The following is a 16,871-nucleotide window of genomic DNA, read 5'->3' as shown; positions in this document are numbered from 1 at the left end:
ACAGAGTGACAGGGATAAGTATGAATGAGAAGTAAACTTGCAGGATCCAAAACCTACTGTGTGCGTTTACAAAAGCAGATTTGGATAAACTGTCAAAACCTACACATGCAAGAAAACTGCACACACCCTTCTCACGTTTGGTGGTGCATTTTCTAGAGTATCAGATGAAAAATGCTATGCCAGAATAATGTATTTAGGATTCAAGACTTAAGTTTTTTGCAAGTTACTCACAAACTGAGCATATTCATTTTTGGTGAAAATGTCTTTAATATTAGTATCTTTTTGTAAACTAATATTTTTGTTCACAGAGATCCAAATGTCAAAACAGCAAGTGTCAAAATATTTGAAAAGGGGTTCAAATTTGCTAGAAAATAAAGTCAATTGGCAGAGTCAAGTATAATTAATACAGGATTCTGATTATCTGAGGTGAAACAGGTACAGTCACATTCGAACTTTCAAACACTTTCATGTTTCCTTCCTATTAGTGGGTTAGCTAGGCCTAAATATTCATTATCTCAGTCTGTGACAGGTAAGAAACCACCATGCTTCTGGAATCAGTGAATTATTTTTAAACATTAGTATAAGGATTAAAATCCCTGTTTGAATTTTGCACATGAACTACAGATCACTGAAAGTTTCCTGTTGCACTGCAGCAAAGAAAGGGAAATGTACCAAAATATTTATTTGCTGCAAAGTACAGCAAGATACTTTGGTAATCTCACAAAAATGTCATACTGGAACTTGTTACAGTGAGTTCAATTTGATCTTTTAATGTAATACAGTACATTTTTATAAACTTAACATTATCATTGCAGAAGAGCATGCTAACTGAATGTTAGCAATTTATCTTTTATACATAATTATAATCTACTGTAGCTATGTACGCAGATCTCAAAATGTTAGTACATAAAATATTCATTTTCTTTATATGAGATGAGAATGAACTTAGAAGAGGTTTGAATACAAGAATGACATATTTGCTGTGCCTATTTCTCAAGAAATAATGATTTACACATTATTACCCAAGAAATCAACATTTAAATTGCAAAACTATAGTTTAAATTTACAATAAACATTATGATCAGTAATGGTGCATCAATATTCCATGAAGTTTAACCTAACCATGTTTATGCACATAAAGCCTCAAGAGTCTGCAGCAGTTTCAGCATTACTTTTTCATATTTTTGTATAAAATTGACTTAAAGGTACATCTTCCATAAATGTTTCAGTGCAATTCTGTCAAAGAGGAAAATACAAAGCTAGCTTTCAATCATTTTATACCGTAAAAAACCCTCCAGAACTTGCATTTGCACTGCTGAAGCTTAAGTAAGCCAGTTCCGTTGTGCCAACTATTTCAAAGTCAATTCACATCAACCATAACTGCCTTTCTAGTCAGCATTTCCCCCGTATCTATAGGTATAAATGTTGAAAAGCTGAATACTGGAAGAGGGGAAAAGTTAAGATGAGGCAGAATAATCTAATTGCTTATAATACTTTTTCCTAGTGGTACCAAAAAAAATGAATAATGAAAAAATTCTAAGGGTTGCTTGTTTTATTAGTGATCTTACAGTTTGGAAACTGGTGAATTTGTGGTTTAGTATTATCCCTTCCTATAATCTTTACAGGCAACCTTGCAACAATAACTTATTTATTGATGGATTATGTGAAAATGCTCCATTATTCAATGAAATAAAATTTTCTTAGGTTAGAAATTTATTTTTCATGTGTTGTCAACTGTAGGGAACCAGAGGGAGAACAGCACCTGAAATTATGATGTGTGCTTGGCTAAGCAGAGTATAGTAACTGATATATTTTGGTTCAAAAACAGTTTGTAAACTGTTAAATTGTATACAGGATACTGCTCTATGTATTTTGTTTCTTTTGTTGTTTTTTTTTTTTTACAGATTATAACTAAAAAAACAAAAACAAAACAAAACAAAAAACCCCAAACAAAACAAAAAATACAAAAAAAACCCCACCAACACAAACCAACCTCTCTCTATTGTAGCACAAAATAAAAATGGAGCTTCATTCAAATCTTGAATACCTTGACTGTAAAATTTGACAGCTGGTTATTAAACAAAAAACTTAGCTCTTCATACCAAAAAAATTTGGCTCAAAAAACAAAAACAAAACAGAAAGGTACAATAAACTCTCAATAAAAGGATCTCTCATGAGGCAACCTACCATATACTACTGCTAGATACGAGTTTCAAAAAAAACATTACATCCCATTTTCAGCACATTTTTCATAAACATGCAACTTCACTATAAAATACAAAACACTTGGCTCTCAAGAACAGCTTTATAAAGACACACTGCATCAATAAAATTTCTCTTTGTGATTAACTTTACATTGTAATAAGAACTGTATTTTCACTAATGTTTATATATCAGATTTCATATTATAATGTAGTAATAATTTGCTCTTTGTGAACATCATGTTCAGAAGGAAATATCTATACACATTAACATACTAGACTATTAAAAACTCAGTTACAGAATTTTATTGATACAGTAGATTAATAAAAACTGATAGGGGAAGAAAAAATGGGTAGGGTATTCAGTACATTATTTAATAACACACTTTTAAAATTAAAGTATTTTAAATCCTTTTTGAATTTTCAATGCCACTACAAGTCCAGAAAAGTCTGGCGTCAATACTGAGGTGTAAAACAAAGCTTCTTTCGAAATTTGCATCTCTTGTATTATTCTATCCAATATTGTTCAACTGTAAAAGAAAGTAATTTAGCACCTCTGATGATAGGTAGGTGCCTGAAGGTAAACACTAGGTTATATTCGTGAAGGAAACAAAGACTGCTTTTTCTTCTTCTTCTCCTCCTTGACAAATAGTGGCAAAAGAATGTGGCACTATTTGTTCAACTGACTTGTTTTTCACAGTTAAATGTCAACAAGAGTACAAATACGAACACTGACAGATATTGCTTGAGATCAATTTTCAACAAACTCTGTTCTTTTTTTAAATCAATCGATCCAATAAACAGTGGGGTACTGTCAGTTTAAAGCCGCAGATAAAAGCTATACAAGCACTTTATAAGTCAGAAACATTAAAAAAAGAACTATTTACAGTTTTCTTCTTTAGTTCATATGTCTACAAAGCCAGCGCACATTACACTTCACAAAAATCCACAGTTACTGATATCAACATGTGTGTGGCTAAAGCTTGTGACCTAGGGACTGCAAATGCAGGGGCAGTAAAATAGGTTTTGTCTTCTCTTCAGCAACCCCATTTGTGCACTAACAGCTTCATTCAGTCTCAAGCTTTATATTAAAAGCATTCTTCAACGCTTTCACCTGGAAGGCTGGTAACTACATGCTCACTCATCGTCTTTCCCTTTTGGAAGTTCTGCGACGGACCTATTTGGAGAAAAGACATTTTAAACGTTTTTTACAGAAAAATTTTGAAAAATTCAAGAACAAATACATTTTATAATGGAAAAAATGCTCAGGCTCACTCAATAACGTTTGAGTATCCATACGCAGTGTCATTCATTACTCATTTTGTCACAAGTACAAGTCTCAGTCAATGACCAACTTCATCTACTGAGCCCGCATCCTTAATGGAATTCGCAACAATGTGGTTTCCTTTCTCAGGGTTTTCATGCTCTCAGATGTTCCAACCATCAGATTTATCCAAAAGTGTGAAGGCATTCTCAGTTTCAGTGTGACTAGTAACATTGCCAATGTATTTGTATGAAATAAAGGTAAAAGTGAATTCATTTTAACATATGCTGGTAAGAGGAAGAGATCAGTTTAGGATTCTGTTCCAAGACTCCATGCTTATTTTCCAGTACTATTAATTTTGTGTGTCTGTTTTGTATAAAGAAGATTTATTCATTATTAAAACCAAGATGAGAAGAATGGCAGGAGTTACCTGGAAAATAATTCCCATTAGAGGCTACAAAATTCTGGCACACACGTATGGAAGGCTACACAGGACAGAAACTTCAAGATACTTGATAAAAAATTGTATTTTCTAAGAAATGCAGCTTCTCTAGGAAACTACAGTGCAGCTGCACTACACAACAGTGGCAGCTGACAACCACCCCATTCATTTTAAAGAAGGAAGGTTAAGTTCTAAAAACAAGAAGTCATTCTAAGAAGAGAGGCCATTGTCTGATCATCAATACACAGAGAACACCACAAAGACTCACAAAGAAAAGCTCAGGCATTTCTCTTACATTGATTGTGGAAACTTCCTCTTCTTCCATTACTTCTTCCTGGGGAATATCATCACTGACAGGTGAACCACTCTGAAACACGTCCATCTCTTCACTGGATTCATTCTCTTTACTGGCTGCTTGTTTAGAACGCCCCGCACGGCTACAATGAGAAGAAAAATAAAGATAGCTTCACAGCACCTGTACATCTGCAGTATCTATGTATAAACTGTATAACACAGCAAACATTCCAGTTCACAAAAACAGCAGCCTTACCATTTCATGTTATATAATGCTGCTTTTACACCTGTCTAATTCATCCATGCACAGAACTGATGTGAAACTAGGAGGCTGGACAACACCATTTGAAAACAGAATTGTTCCACAATAGAGGCCCAGGAGCACAAAGTTGAACAATTTTACCTCTATAGACATGGCAGATTTTTCTCTTCAGTGCCACGATACAGGCCAAAATAGGTTGACACAACACTAACCAGTGAACAGGAAAAGCTAAACAGCCAGAGACTGAATATTGTTTGTTAGTTTTCTCTCTATTCAATTTCATGAACAGATGTACTCTACTTCTCCAAGACTTCTTGCACAACAAATCTGAATAACTGCATCTATGTTTCTTCAGACCTAGAAGAACCTATATTGCTACCCATGAAATGAACACCTAAAATGCAAATCTTCGAAGTTATCTTAGGGATAAGCAGCATAACAATACCTTAATCAGGATAATCAAGAACAATCAGTCAACAATATCTTAAACTGTCTGTGTTGGTTATGGGATTTGTGCCAGAAGCAGAAAGCACCCATTTGCTTAAAATGAAAATTAGCCAACACTCCTTGCCTTGAAAAAAAAGCCAACTACGAATGTATCCAAAACTCCACAGTTGCACCCACATTACAGCAGCACAATTCAGAATCAAATCATTGAATCATCCCATTTACTGCAGGTGCAGTCTTGGTGAACCCAAAGGTGGTGACATTTTGGTTGAAATGAAAACCAGAGACTCAGTTCCAGGCACACAACAGACTTCAATCTCCAGTGGGGGACAGATCCAAAACAATCGTACTCTGATGCCATCACATTGTGAAAGTGGTAGGAATTTTCAATCCTGAGAGCCAGTAAAATTCAGACAAAACAAAATATCTCAATTGCATAGCAATTATAGTATTTCCAAGCCAACCAACTTGCCATCCCTTAACACAAATTAGTCCAGCTCAAGTCCTCCAAGACTGGTAGAAGCAATGGAATTGAAAAGGAAGCAGAAGAATTATTCACAAACTAGGTTCTTCCTCTCACATATCACAAAAATAAGCCTGTTCCTGTCTGCTAATTGGTAACCCAATTTGCTATCAGAAATAGGTTATGCACTACCACCCACAGGATACATCATCACCTCATACACAAAATCCCAAATTCTTATGCCAGATCCACTCCCAAGGAGCACAGAAAGCTTTAAGCATTTGGTATAAATATATTTGTCTTGCGGAACACAATGCTGGCTCAGTCTATCAACTTCCTTCAGCAAAAACTGATGTAGATGAGTGAGAAAGGCTTGACTACACAATGCACTTTGAAGACTGAGAAATGGCTACTGTTTCACCTTTTTCTTGCACATTTGGAAAAAGAACAGTCAAAATATGGGTGGTCTGATAAAACAAACAAACACAACCCACTTTTTATATTTTAAAAGAAATCTACAATAGATCCAACAACTTTGAACCCTGACAGCAGACAGGAACAATGTACATACATGTGAACGAGAGCTATGCTTGTTACTGATTGGGGATAGTGATATAGTTTACTGTCAGCTTAAAATGGAGTAAAGAAACATACCAACTTTACAGAGCAAAGTTATTTAAATATTTAGTAAAAGGCATGTTTGACAAACACCACATGGCACATCACTCAACAATAGCTTGTTGGTTTGTCTTCCCTGCATGGCAGTAGCAGTTTCCAACTCTTGTTCAACTGCACATGTAGTAGTGACTTCTGGAGTAACCAGCCAGTGTTGGTCCTGTGTTTCTGGTTACAGAGTAAAGGAGAAGCACAAATCTGACCTGAGGCAGGGAAACTGGAAAGGTCAGGATGTATTGCATGCAATATGCCAGATCATGTGATCCGGAGTAAGCCCAGAATTTGAAATGAGGGTACAAGCTTGTTCAGGCAAGGTTCTCCTGTAGGGGAAGATCCCTGGTTTAAGGCAAGTCAGTACACTACACTGCCAGAGAAGAGCAATGTGATGCTAAGCCCAGAAGCCAGAAAGACAACAGAGATATCCAACAGTGTCAGACAGTAAATGTCGCCAAGCAGTGCCCCAAGAAATTTATATCAGGTTTTAAAAAAGTAAAGATTCTCCATGAGCTGCAGTTTGATACAAGTGGTGCACCTTGTGCTCCTCTGCTTACACATATTATCTATACATGTACAGAAAAGTACAGATACCTGTATTTTCCTACAGCAGGCACAAAAAAAATGAAGCTAGCCAACAACAAGTCTACCTTCATTTGGGAACTTAATGCACTTCAGAATGTTCAGAAGCTGCTACCCTTCAATGATCACAACACATCTTTTCCACATGAAAATTATTTAAGTGGATAGTAAGAAGGCCACAAATTAGAAAGTGAACATTAATTTAAGGAGAATCAGAATAAACTTAATTCTCCACAATTCTGTGTCACCATAGTAACAATTTGATTCTTCCTCGCTATCTGAAACAAACAAGGCCACTTTCCTCTCCTTTAAGTCCTAATAAAGCCCTATATTCAAGGCCTTTGTATGCTTTATTGACTTTTCTCCTGAAAAAGCAAAGCTACATATGTGCTACCCGAGCACATTAAAATTACTTACAACCTCCTGCTCTGTTGTGAGATGCCCTAGGAGAAGCAGCTAAGGAAAACATTTTAGAAATAACAATAGCAATTTATTTTCTTAACTGTCAACTACAGCATTCTGAAGTATTTTCAGTAAAGGTTTGCTTGGGGGCACAGAGGCATTATTTAATTTTCACTAAACACAGATTTAGAAGACTTACACTTTTTTTTGCTGTGCTGGTGGTGTTTGTGACGACCTTCCTCGTCTTTTCTGTGGCGTAGACTGTGCTGATTCAACTGTACTAGTTTCAGATGGTTCTGCTCTGTTTTGAGGAAGACCCAAATTGCAAAGCATCAAATTATAACTAATGTCCAAAGATAAAAAACACTCAACATACAAGAAGATGGGCTTACCTCTGCTGTGTTCTTTTTGATGTCCTATTTTGCCTGCCTTTTGGTTTTTGTTCAATGTTTTCAGTTTGCCTTTCTTCCTCCTCCTCCTCCTCTTCCACTGCAGCTGCTGGCGGTTGTTTTTTTTTGCTCCTTTTTGATGACTTTGCCACTGGTTCTTCCTTTGGTGTGGCCCCATTATTTGTTCTGGTAGGGCGTCCTCTTCTCCCTTTCTTTGGTGGACTGTTCTGTTCATCCTCACTTTCTATCACATCTTCTTTTAGTCTTTTTTCCTCTTGCCATTGTGTTTCATCAGCTTCTGATACAACTGCAGGTCTCTTCCTTCCCCGTTGACTACCTCTAAGCTTCTGCTCTTGACCCACTTTATTCAAGTCATCTATGCTTAGCTTTTCTTCTGAATCTGTGATAGTGGCTTTCTTCCTTCCTCGAGGCTTCTCCATCTCTGACTGGAAAGGCAAGATTGCACCATTAAATTAAAAAATTCAACTACCATATTAAACAGTCACATGTAGAAGCTTCCTCCAACAAGACAGAGTCTTCAAATTACACAAGTTGTCTCAGATTGTTTATCATAGCCATTTCAAAAACATTTGCAAAAATATAAACACACACCTACATATAAAATACCAGACAATGGGGAAAGATTATTTGAAAGGTGAGTAGTTAAAGCCCTGAAGTGTGTAAGGCCTTCCTCATTTGTATCCTCTGCTGTGTCCAACACAGTAGGACAGAACACCCATAACTGCATTTCTATCTAACAGGAAAAGATAAAGACAGAGAAGATCAGAATTGTCAACTTGTGCCTTCACCTCTTGTGAGCTGCAGGGTGCTAATGCCTGGCTCCTGTGCTGGCACTGGCAAGGCACTAATACAGAAGACAGTGGCCAACCTGACTTTACAACCATCGAAAGAAGCACAGGAATTAGTGGTAGCTGCCAAGTCACTTATTGTCAGAGCTGTACCAACATTTGCTCTGAGCAGCAAAACAACGCACCCAAGCCTTAAAACAAACAGTTTGGGTCAGAAGAGACCTCTGAAGATCACCTCATTCCAACCTGCCATCTCAACCATCCTACCATGGGCAGGGACACCTTTCACAAGAGCAGGTTGCTCAAAGCCCCATCCAACCTGGCTCTGAACATCTCCAGTGATAGGGCATCCACAACCCATCTGGGCAACCTGTTCCAGTGTCCCACCACCCTCACGGTAAACAATCCCTTTCTTACGTCCAATCTAAACCTCACCTCTTTCAGTTTAAGACTGCTGCCCCTTGTCCCATTACTACAGGACAAGTCAAAAGTCTTTCTCCATCTTTCTTACATGTCCCTGTCATATTGGAAGGCCACAATAAGGTCTTCCCAGAGCCTTCTCTGCTTCAAGCTAAACAAACCCAACTTGCCCAACCTTTCCTCTTCGCAGAGGTGTTCCAGCCCTCTGATCATTCTTGTGACATTTCTCTGGATCTGCTCTAACAGCTCCATGTCTGTCTTCTAATGGGGACCTAGAGCTGGACACAGCACTCCAGATGAGGGTCCCAAGAAACATCAAGAATCCCCTCCTTGCCCCACTGGCCAATCTCCTTTTGATCAGCCCAGGACACAGTTGGCTTTCTGGGCTGTGAGCACATGTGGCTGGCTCATGTCCCGTTTCTCATACACGAGTGACCCTGAGAGTCCTTCTCTGCAGGGCTGCTCTCAATCCCTTCATCCCTCAGCCTGTATGGACACTGAGGATTGCCTGAAGCCAGGTGCAGGACCTTGCATTTGGAGCTCTTGAACCTCCTGATGTTGCCCTGGGCCCAATCCTCAAGCCTGTCAAGGTTCCTCTGGATGGCAGCCCTTCCCTCTAACATATCAACAAAGGTAGAACCCCTTCTGACTCATAAGGTTTGAAAACATTCATAGAAACTGTTCCTTTTCTCTACATGCTCTAGTTCTCTAAAGAGAGAACTAGAGCATGTAGAGAACTAGAGAGTGCATAGGATTTCACAAGTGCATAAGATATGCATAAGTGCATAAGATTTACTAGGGCAATACCACCCCAACCAACCCTCAGAAAAATAAAAGCATAAAATATTACCCATCCACCATTTCATGGGTGACTCTTTCATTTCACAAAATGAAATTATCCAAAAGTCCAAATATTTACACTATTTCTGTTTCATACCAATGTTTGTTTCACAGTAACACTACTGTATTTCAACGCATTTAATACTATTTGCCATGTTGAAATTTCATCTACATAATCAGAGATACATCATTTAAAACCTGAATGAAGGTATTTTTTTCCCCTGTACATCTGCCTTGTGACATAAGATACAGGTCAGCTTACATACTCATTCATGTCTCCAAAAACCTTTTTCAAGAAAAGCAGAAAGAAAATCTAGGAAGAATATGAGGGTAAAAAGGAAAAGAAATTGAAGGACAAAAAATTACCCAAGAAGAAAATAAGAAAAATGTTTGAACAATGTTGACATCTCCTGTCAGTTCATGTCTTCAGTGACATTCTTGTTATTCCCCACTTTATTTGCTTTTGCAGATGCACATCTGTCACTGCAACTCCTTTTAGCCAGTAAGTAACTGCTGCCAATTTTCAAAGTAAAGTTTCTCCCTGGGGCTAAACAGTGTCCCACAACCTTAGAATTAAGGTGCTAATCCATTAATCTAAGGTGTTAATCTAGACAAATATCGTGAAGAGCGATACCTTTAGAACATGGACCTTCCGCTACCCAATTAAAATCCTGCTTCTCAGTTAATGCTTGTTGTAATCTGCTCCCCATCTCCAAAAAACCAAAAGTGAGTTCTGAATCCAAGATCTTGAGCAACTCACAGATTTGAAGTGGAATGATGCTCTCAAAATACTCAAGACACTGACTTGTATTTGCTTTATCACTGAGCTTTCTCAGTAGTTACCAGTTCAAACTAATGCTTCGAAATATGAGCTGCATGCCAGGAGCTGTCTGGACTCTCAGACTTCAGGGTTTACAGAAGTGTTTTGGGGTTTTTTTTTTGACCAGAAATTCCATATTTTTCTTATTTAGTTATAAACTGGTTTGCTTTTCCCACAGTATAAGATAGTTATTTATATTTTGATACAAGCAAAAGTTCAGGAATTTTTACTAGACAGTAGGCTTATGTCCCAAGCAACCTAGAAAAATGCACCAAAATGACATAATGAGAGAAAAGAGAAATGTCAGAGACAGTAAAAAGAAATAAAGCAGTAGTGACATCAGACACAGGACATCTTTAATGCAGCCTAGAAAATCCAATTCTAGCAAATCTGATCTTATTACTTTCTCATGCATATCCCAAATACTACCAAATTTACAGACTGTCAACTGCTACTAAGGTACAAAGAAGTGAAACTTACTAGTGGTAAGGGAAATTATTATTTTATTTGATCTGTTTTTAGAATTACAATACAATTATAATTTTCTTCTGTGGTTTATTTTTCTGTATTCTGATACAGGTATAAATAGTTAAGGTAATATTTTGCCTGCTTGCAACTTCTTTTACATATTAAAGCACTACATTTGAGTGAGATGTTTTACATCCTCATTAGGAACGTTTCTTATTACTAAACTACAAATATATATATATATCCATTGGTAAGAATCAGTAGGGATACTACCATTCTCCAAAGCCTCTGTAACCTCAGGGACATGGTTTTGTGGTGGACGTCACTCTTCCAAGTTAATGGCTGGACTTGATGACCTTTAGAGGTCTTTTGCAACCTATATGATTCTATAAGAAACAGAAGCTTTTCTTCATTGTATTTTCATATCCAACTCTAAACATATTTTCTAGTAGTTTAAAATATCAGCTCAGTTTCATGTTTCAACATATTTTTTTGAATGATCTCAAATATCATCACATGAATTTTTAACAGCTCACCCTTACAATATCAGAGTCGTCCCTTTTGTCAGTTTTCTTTCCTGGTAAGGGTGAAGCCAGTGTGAATTCTTCATTTTCACTGTGGTCCATTTCAGTACTGTCAAGTCTAGGATGAATAAACATATATTTCCCTCATTATTATTATACATTGGGCAATCATTTAAAAAAATACTAAGGACAACAATTTTCATTAAAAAAATCTATTAATAAGCCAAGAACAATTTGGCAGAAGTAACTTTTCACTGTGGGTACTAGAGATATCAAGTATCACAAGCCACATCACCTAAGTCTCAAGACAAATGTTTGGATCAAAACCACGTTCAATTTTCTTTTTTCACTGGGAAAGATAAGCAGCCTTTTTAAAAAGAAGTGTGAGTTGCAAGAGTAAACCTGTGTTTGCATACAATTGCCTACACTTTCCTATAGCCATGAAAGATTCCCACAGACAGACCAGCCAAAGAATACACATCTTCCTATGGTGAGGTTTAGGCAATAAAACAGCAATTCAAATTTCCCTCTGCTTTTTGCAGCAGCAATTTCATTTTTATTTCAGTTTCTACGAATGTAAGCGTGGACAATAATGCCTCCTGCATATGTAAAACTCTGAGACCCACAGATAAAAGGTAATGCACAAAAGCCAATACACAAGTCATTTAATTTCATCTGCAGCAGCAAGATTCTTTAAAACCAGTGCACTTTTATTAGTGAAAAGAAACACGCTATGTGTGGAAATGAAAAGTGGTATTCCAACACACAAACTCAACTCCCTGGCCTGGGCACTGCATAGTGAGTGAAAGATGTTCTCACACTCCTAGAGATGTACAATCTCTATTAACTGGGATGTAATGGGAAGCTTAAGTTTTATACATCCTCTCAAAAGATAAAAATCTGCCTGTACATATTCAGACAGACTAAACTGGAAATATCGTGCATCCTGAATCCTTCCCATCCCTTTTTTTTGTCTTTGGCATCTCCACCCAAAATACTAATCCCTTAAACTTAAGTGAACTGGAGAGATCATGAAGATGACAGAACATGTTAGGCTGTGAGTGCAGCATTTTTTAAAATTTGATCTCAGATTTGTTTTGCTGGATACAGAGAAGAATCTGGAGTCCTAGAACGTGCCAGTAGCCAGTAATGCAGTGCAGCATGTGAACCTGCATGAATTTTAAGAAATAAGCCTTTCTGCAGACTTTCCGGTGGAGAAATATTTCTTGTAAAACACTGTACTACATTTAAAATTAATATTATATACTGAATAGTCACAGAAGTACCAAATGAGAAGTCTTAAATTCAAATATAACATTTCCTAAGCCTTGAAAGAATGTGAACCAGTAGAAAGAATACAAATAGTGGAGGCTATACAATCTTTCACTGTCCACAAAAAAAAAAAAAAAAAAGTGACAATATGATTTTCAGTTAAAAGAAAAAAAATGAACATAAGATACATAAACTGATGAATAACCTACAAAACTGACACAAAGTAAGCTATAATTTTAAAGATAGATAAATGGAAGATTACTTATATAGCATTACAGTGCAGCTCTCCATCACAAAACTAACCTAAAATCCAAAAATATTTGTCTGCAAAGTCCAGCAAAGTGCAGAACTCAAGGAAGTCATGCAGGACCACTACAATGGTCTACCAGTTCTCCCTGGGTGGGATGTGTTTGTAGCATTACAGCCAGGTTCCCAGGGACTGCAGCTGTGTGTACACACACACACCCACCCACCCACCCACACCCCCCCATGTACGTGTGGGGGGGATATAGTTATCTACCTAAAACACACCCCAAAAAATCCCAACCCTGCCCTCAAAAAAATTAAATCATATGAGGCTTTCCTTTTCTCCTTCAGCCAATTCTGGATGCAACTTGATTCTGGGGTTTGGGGTTTTTTGTTGTTTTGTTTTTGGGGGTTTGTTATTTTTTGTTCTTGTTTGTTTTTTGGTGGGTTTTTGTTTGGTTGGTCTTTGTTGTTTTGGGTTTTTTTTAAGAAAATTTATTTCTGGAGTTAGAAGGCCATATTCATGGTTTCAGTTAAACCAATGTGGTTCTGTAACTTTACTTCAATGTAAGATAAAAGAATTCTGTCTTTTACTTAGAAAACATTATAGAAGTATTCAAAGTTTCCATTACGAATATTTGAAATATCAAAGATCCTTTGTTGTCTACCAACCTCCCTTTGATCCTTCCCGGAGAGCTTGGATTTGAACTGCTGCTGGCATTGCTTACTGTTTCCATTCGTGAAGATTTGGATTGAGACTGCTTGCCTGCTGACGAAAGAGGCTTATTAACTGCTCCAAGAACATTGGCTGCTTTGGGCTGAAACCAAAAATATATTTCCTTTATTTTAAGCTACACGTTCAGATATTGTTAACATGTACTATGCTTAAAATAGTCACAGATTTCACAATCATTATGTTAATTTTAACACAAAGTGATAAACATTTTCGTCTGAAGGCTACAACAGACACCAGAAGGAAGCTGAGGGAGCTGCAATCAAATAAGTAGCTGCCACCAAAGCTGGTATTCTTCTCTCTAGCCTTAGATTCTGTCCTCTTCTCACTGGCAGTGCTGCATGCTCACCGGACCATGCAGTCAGGCACTGCGTCACTTTGTGTGCCATTTGCTTTCTGCTGATTTATCTACCTGAACCAGCTCCCCCATCTGCATCAGAAAAGCACCTGGCCCAGCGAAGCAGAAATAGCAGCACAACGGCCCTTGCAGCAAAGGAGACATTACTGGCAACCACGTTAGTTTCAACTGGGAATAAATGGAATCTCAAAAGCCAAGTACCGTGGAGAAAATTCTGATATTTCTTGCACAGATTTAAAATGTTAGGCTTTTATTAAGTGCTACAATTTCCAGACACTGGTGAGCTTCAGGTTATTAATTTAACTGGATTATCTTTCAGACCTGCCAAACGCCTCCAGCTCATACTAACTTTTGAGAGAGCTGAAAGAGTTCAATTATTCCTAAAGAGCATGCCAAACACCCATGTACAAAAATTTTGAGTTAAAGACCATTCCCTGCATCTCTCATTATCCATCTTCTCCTTCAATATTAGATTCTAACTATGTCTGCAGTTAGTGACAGCTACAAAAAGTTCAACATGCATATCATATCAGCCTTGGGTGTTTCTTTTTTCAGAGCTACACACCATGGAAGTTCTGGTTATACTTTTATAGCCAGAGGGAATTTTACACTTAGAAAGATTCATTCTGCACTGAGCACAAAAAAAAAAAAAATAGCATATGCTTTCCAAAAATAAATAAACCTTGGAGAACTTAATCCAGTTTAACAATTTACTTCTATTAGCTTAGAACTAAATGTTAATCAGTGTATGCTGAAAGAGTTCAAAAGCAAAGAGATTTTCAAATTCACACCAAACTGGACTTCCTGCTGAGGAGGGACTAAGAAGGCCTGCACAAAGGCTCCTCCTTTTCACGGAATCTACACTCAAAGCCTTCCTGCCCCCAGTGTTATCTTCTTATATCTACTCCACTAACATTCACCCAAGCCAGTCTTCCACTCGCAAAAATAAGACTACCCAGACCAACTTTCATTTCATGCTCCTCTCATGATAGTGAAGAAATTGAAAATTTTTGTGGTCAAATACACCTCTCCTGTTTGTTACAAAGTGTCAAAACAACACAGGAAGAACTAGAGTACTCAGCACTAGAAATTTAAAATAATATAAAAGTTAACTTAGGATTCAAAAGAATTTCAATGATGATCTATTCCAATCCATAAATGTTGACTTCCAATTTCTCAAAGAGAAATCTGCTTCTTTTCCTAGCTTGCACTCCTCCTTTATTATTAAGTTACTATCTGACAGCTAATGCTTCATTAGCAAAGTTAAGGGTAATGAAGATTTCTTTCTTTCACAAGGTAACAAATTAATGTTCTGTGTCATCTAGAACAGGATGCATTAATCCAGATGAAAACCACAGTTTGTCACTTCCTTTACCAGATATTTATTTTATCCTAAAGAGTACCTGGGTTTAGTTTTACTGAAGAAAGAACACTGCCATTCAATAGAATGCATATTCTGAGGGAACAAATGACAAAACTACAGAACAGTCAGTTATCTTGTAAGGTATTGTAAAATAGTATTCAGCTTTCCCAAAGAATAATGATGTGATTTTTAAAATTATTTCTGTTAGAGTTTTCCATAGCTGCCACTTTGTATGCAACACTGTAGTCTTCTGCAGTCTAAAAAGGTTAACCATTTTGTCAACTTGACAAAATTATGGGTTATATTGGAGTGGTTTTGGATCCTCTCCTTCTAAAGGCAACAGGCTTTGCCTATTGTTGCCACCATCTAGTACAGACAGCAGCAGTTTTCTTTTTACCTATCTCTTTCTCTATACCTAGAAACAATCGGTTCTCTTAAACATAGTGATTAATTATTACATGCTAATTTTCTTCAAAAAACAAAACAACCCAAAAAACCCACAAAGAAAGCAAACAAAACTGTTACTCCAAAAACAAAGACAAACCAGAACACAACCACAGCACCAAACCTCAACCCCCCCGTACCATACCTACCTTTCCAGGGGTGAAAAAAGACTTCATTTCCGGAGGAAGATAATTTTTGGTGTTACTGAAATTCTGTAAAAAAAGGGGATGGGGGCAATTACAGCAATAATCAGTGAATGGGAGATAAACATTCTGGAGACTGCACTGAAAGATTTAATTTACATCATATATGCTTTTTATGAAAACATACATCCATACATTTTCAACTACAATGTAAGAGGGAGAAGTCTGAAGTTACAAGAAATATTTAAGAAAAACAACTGTGAATTACAACTAGCAAATATTTAAACAGACCTATCTCAAGAAAAATTAAATGCCAAAGTATACCTTGTCAGGTTGAGTAAAATATCTGGCTGGAAGTACAGGGTCTTTAGGGGATTCCAAACTGTATGTTGTACTCTTTGACATAATGATATTCATTGCTACATCACAGACTGTATATAGTTTCTGTAAAAAATAAAATTTAAAAACCAGTTTATGGAAAATCTTGACAAAAGACAGTGTATCTTTCATGCACAGGACCACAAGAAATCACAGTTCACAAGCAATCATCTTAAATATTTAACACTAGCCTGCATCTTAAACAGTGTCTCTCAGGATACTGAAATACAGATGGTAAAAGCAAAAGCATTGTGAGTCTAACAGTTGAAGACTGATGGTTTTCATTGTCTTCCTACACTTAAAAGTAATGCTTGCCATAGTTTCTAAGACAAAATTAATCAAACGAGCACACACATCCCACCCACCCACCATCCAAAACAAACATGTGGGAAAAGCAGAAAAGTGACAAATCTGGACATACATGATGCTAAAACCACAAAAGAAAAAAAAAAAAAGGTTTGATACATGCACTACACAATACCAGAGATTTCTAATGTATTTTTCTTCCTCTATTAAGTTTACTCTTGCACTTTAGAAATGAAATACTAAAAAGCACTTTAGTGGATGATTTAAATAGTAAATTTTATAGCTTGTATCTATTTAAAGTTAGTGTTTAGTAACCTTACTGAGATAGAAAC

The 16,871-nt window shown here is 36.9% G+C and overlaps 1 protein-coding gene across 3 annotated transcripts in view; it reads right to left on the bottom strand.

The window, feature by feature from the left end:
- Window positions 1–741: 741 nt before the first annotated feature.
- Window positions 742–16,871, bottom strand: part of PDS5B (PDS5 cohesin associated factor B) — a 101,165-nt gene continuing 85,035 nt past the window's right edge. Inside the window, exons 28-35 of one of the 3 annotated variants that reach the window (XM_059838849.1) lie at window positions 16,180–16,299; window positions 15,862–15,924; window positions 13,487–13,632; window positions 11,309–11,414; window positions 7,419–7,861; window positions 7,226–7,327; window positions 4,203–4,344; window positions 742–3,378 (exon numbers count right to left, since the gene is read on the bottom strand). In XM_059838849.1, coding sequence (XP_059694832.1) covers window positions 3,343–3,378; window positions 4,203–4,344; window positions 7,226–7,327; window positions 7,419–7,861; window positions 11,309–11,414; window positions 13,487–13,632; window positions 15,862–15,924; window positions 16,180–16,299 — 1,158 coding nt within the window. In that variant the 3' untranslated portion in view covers window positions 742–3,342. The remainder of the gene's footprint in view (window positions 3,379–4,202; window positions 4,345–7,225; window positions 7,328–7,418; window positions 7,862–11,308; window positions 11,415–13,486; window positions 13,633–15,861; window positions 15,925–16,179; window positions 16,300–16,871) is intronic. The other 2 variants (XM_059838850.1, XM_059838851.1) reach the window with 2 other exon arrangements.

The sequence above is a fragment of the Haemorhous mexicanus genome, chromosome 2 (assembly GCF_027477595.1).
Source record: "Haemorhous mexicanus isolate bHaeMex1 chromosome 2, bHaeMex1.pri, whole genome shotgun sequence".
NCBI classification, from domain to species: Eukaryota; Metazoa; Chordata; class Aves; order Passeriformes; family Fringillidae; genus Haemorhous; species Haemorhous mexicanus.
This window is presented reverse-complemented; position numbering and strand designations above follow the sequence as displayed.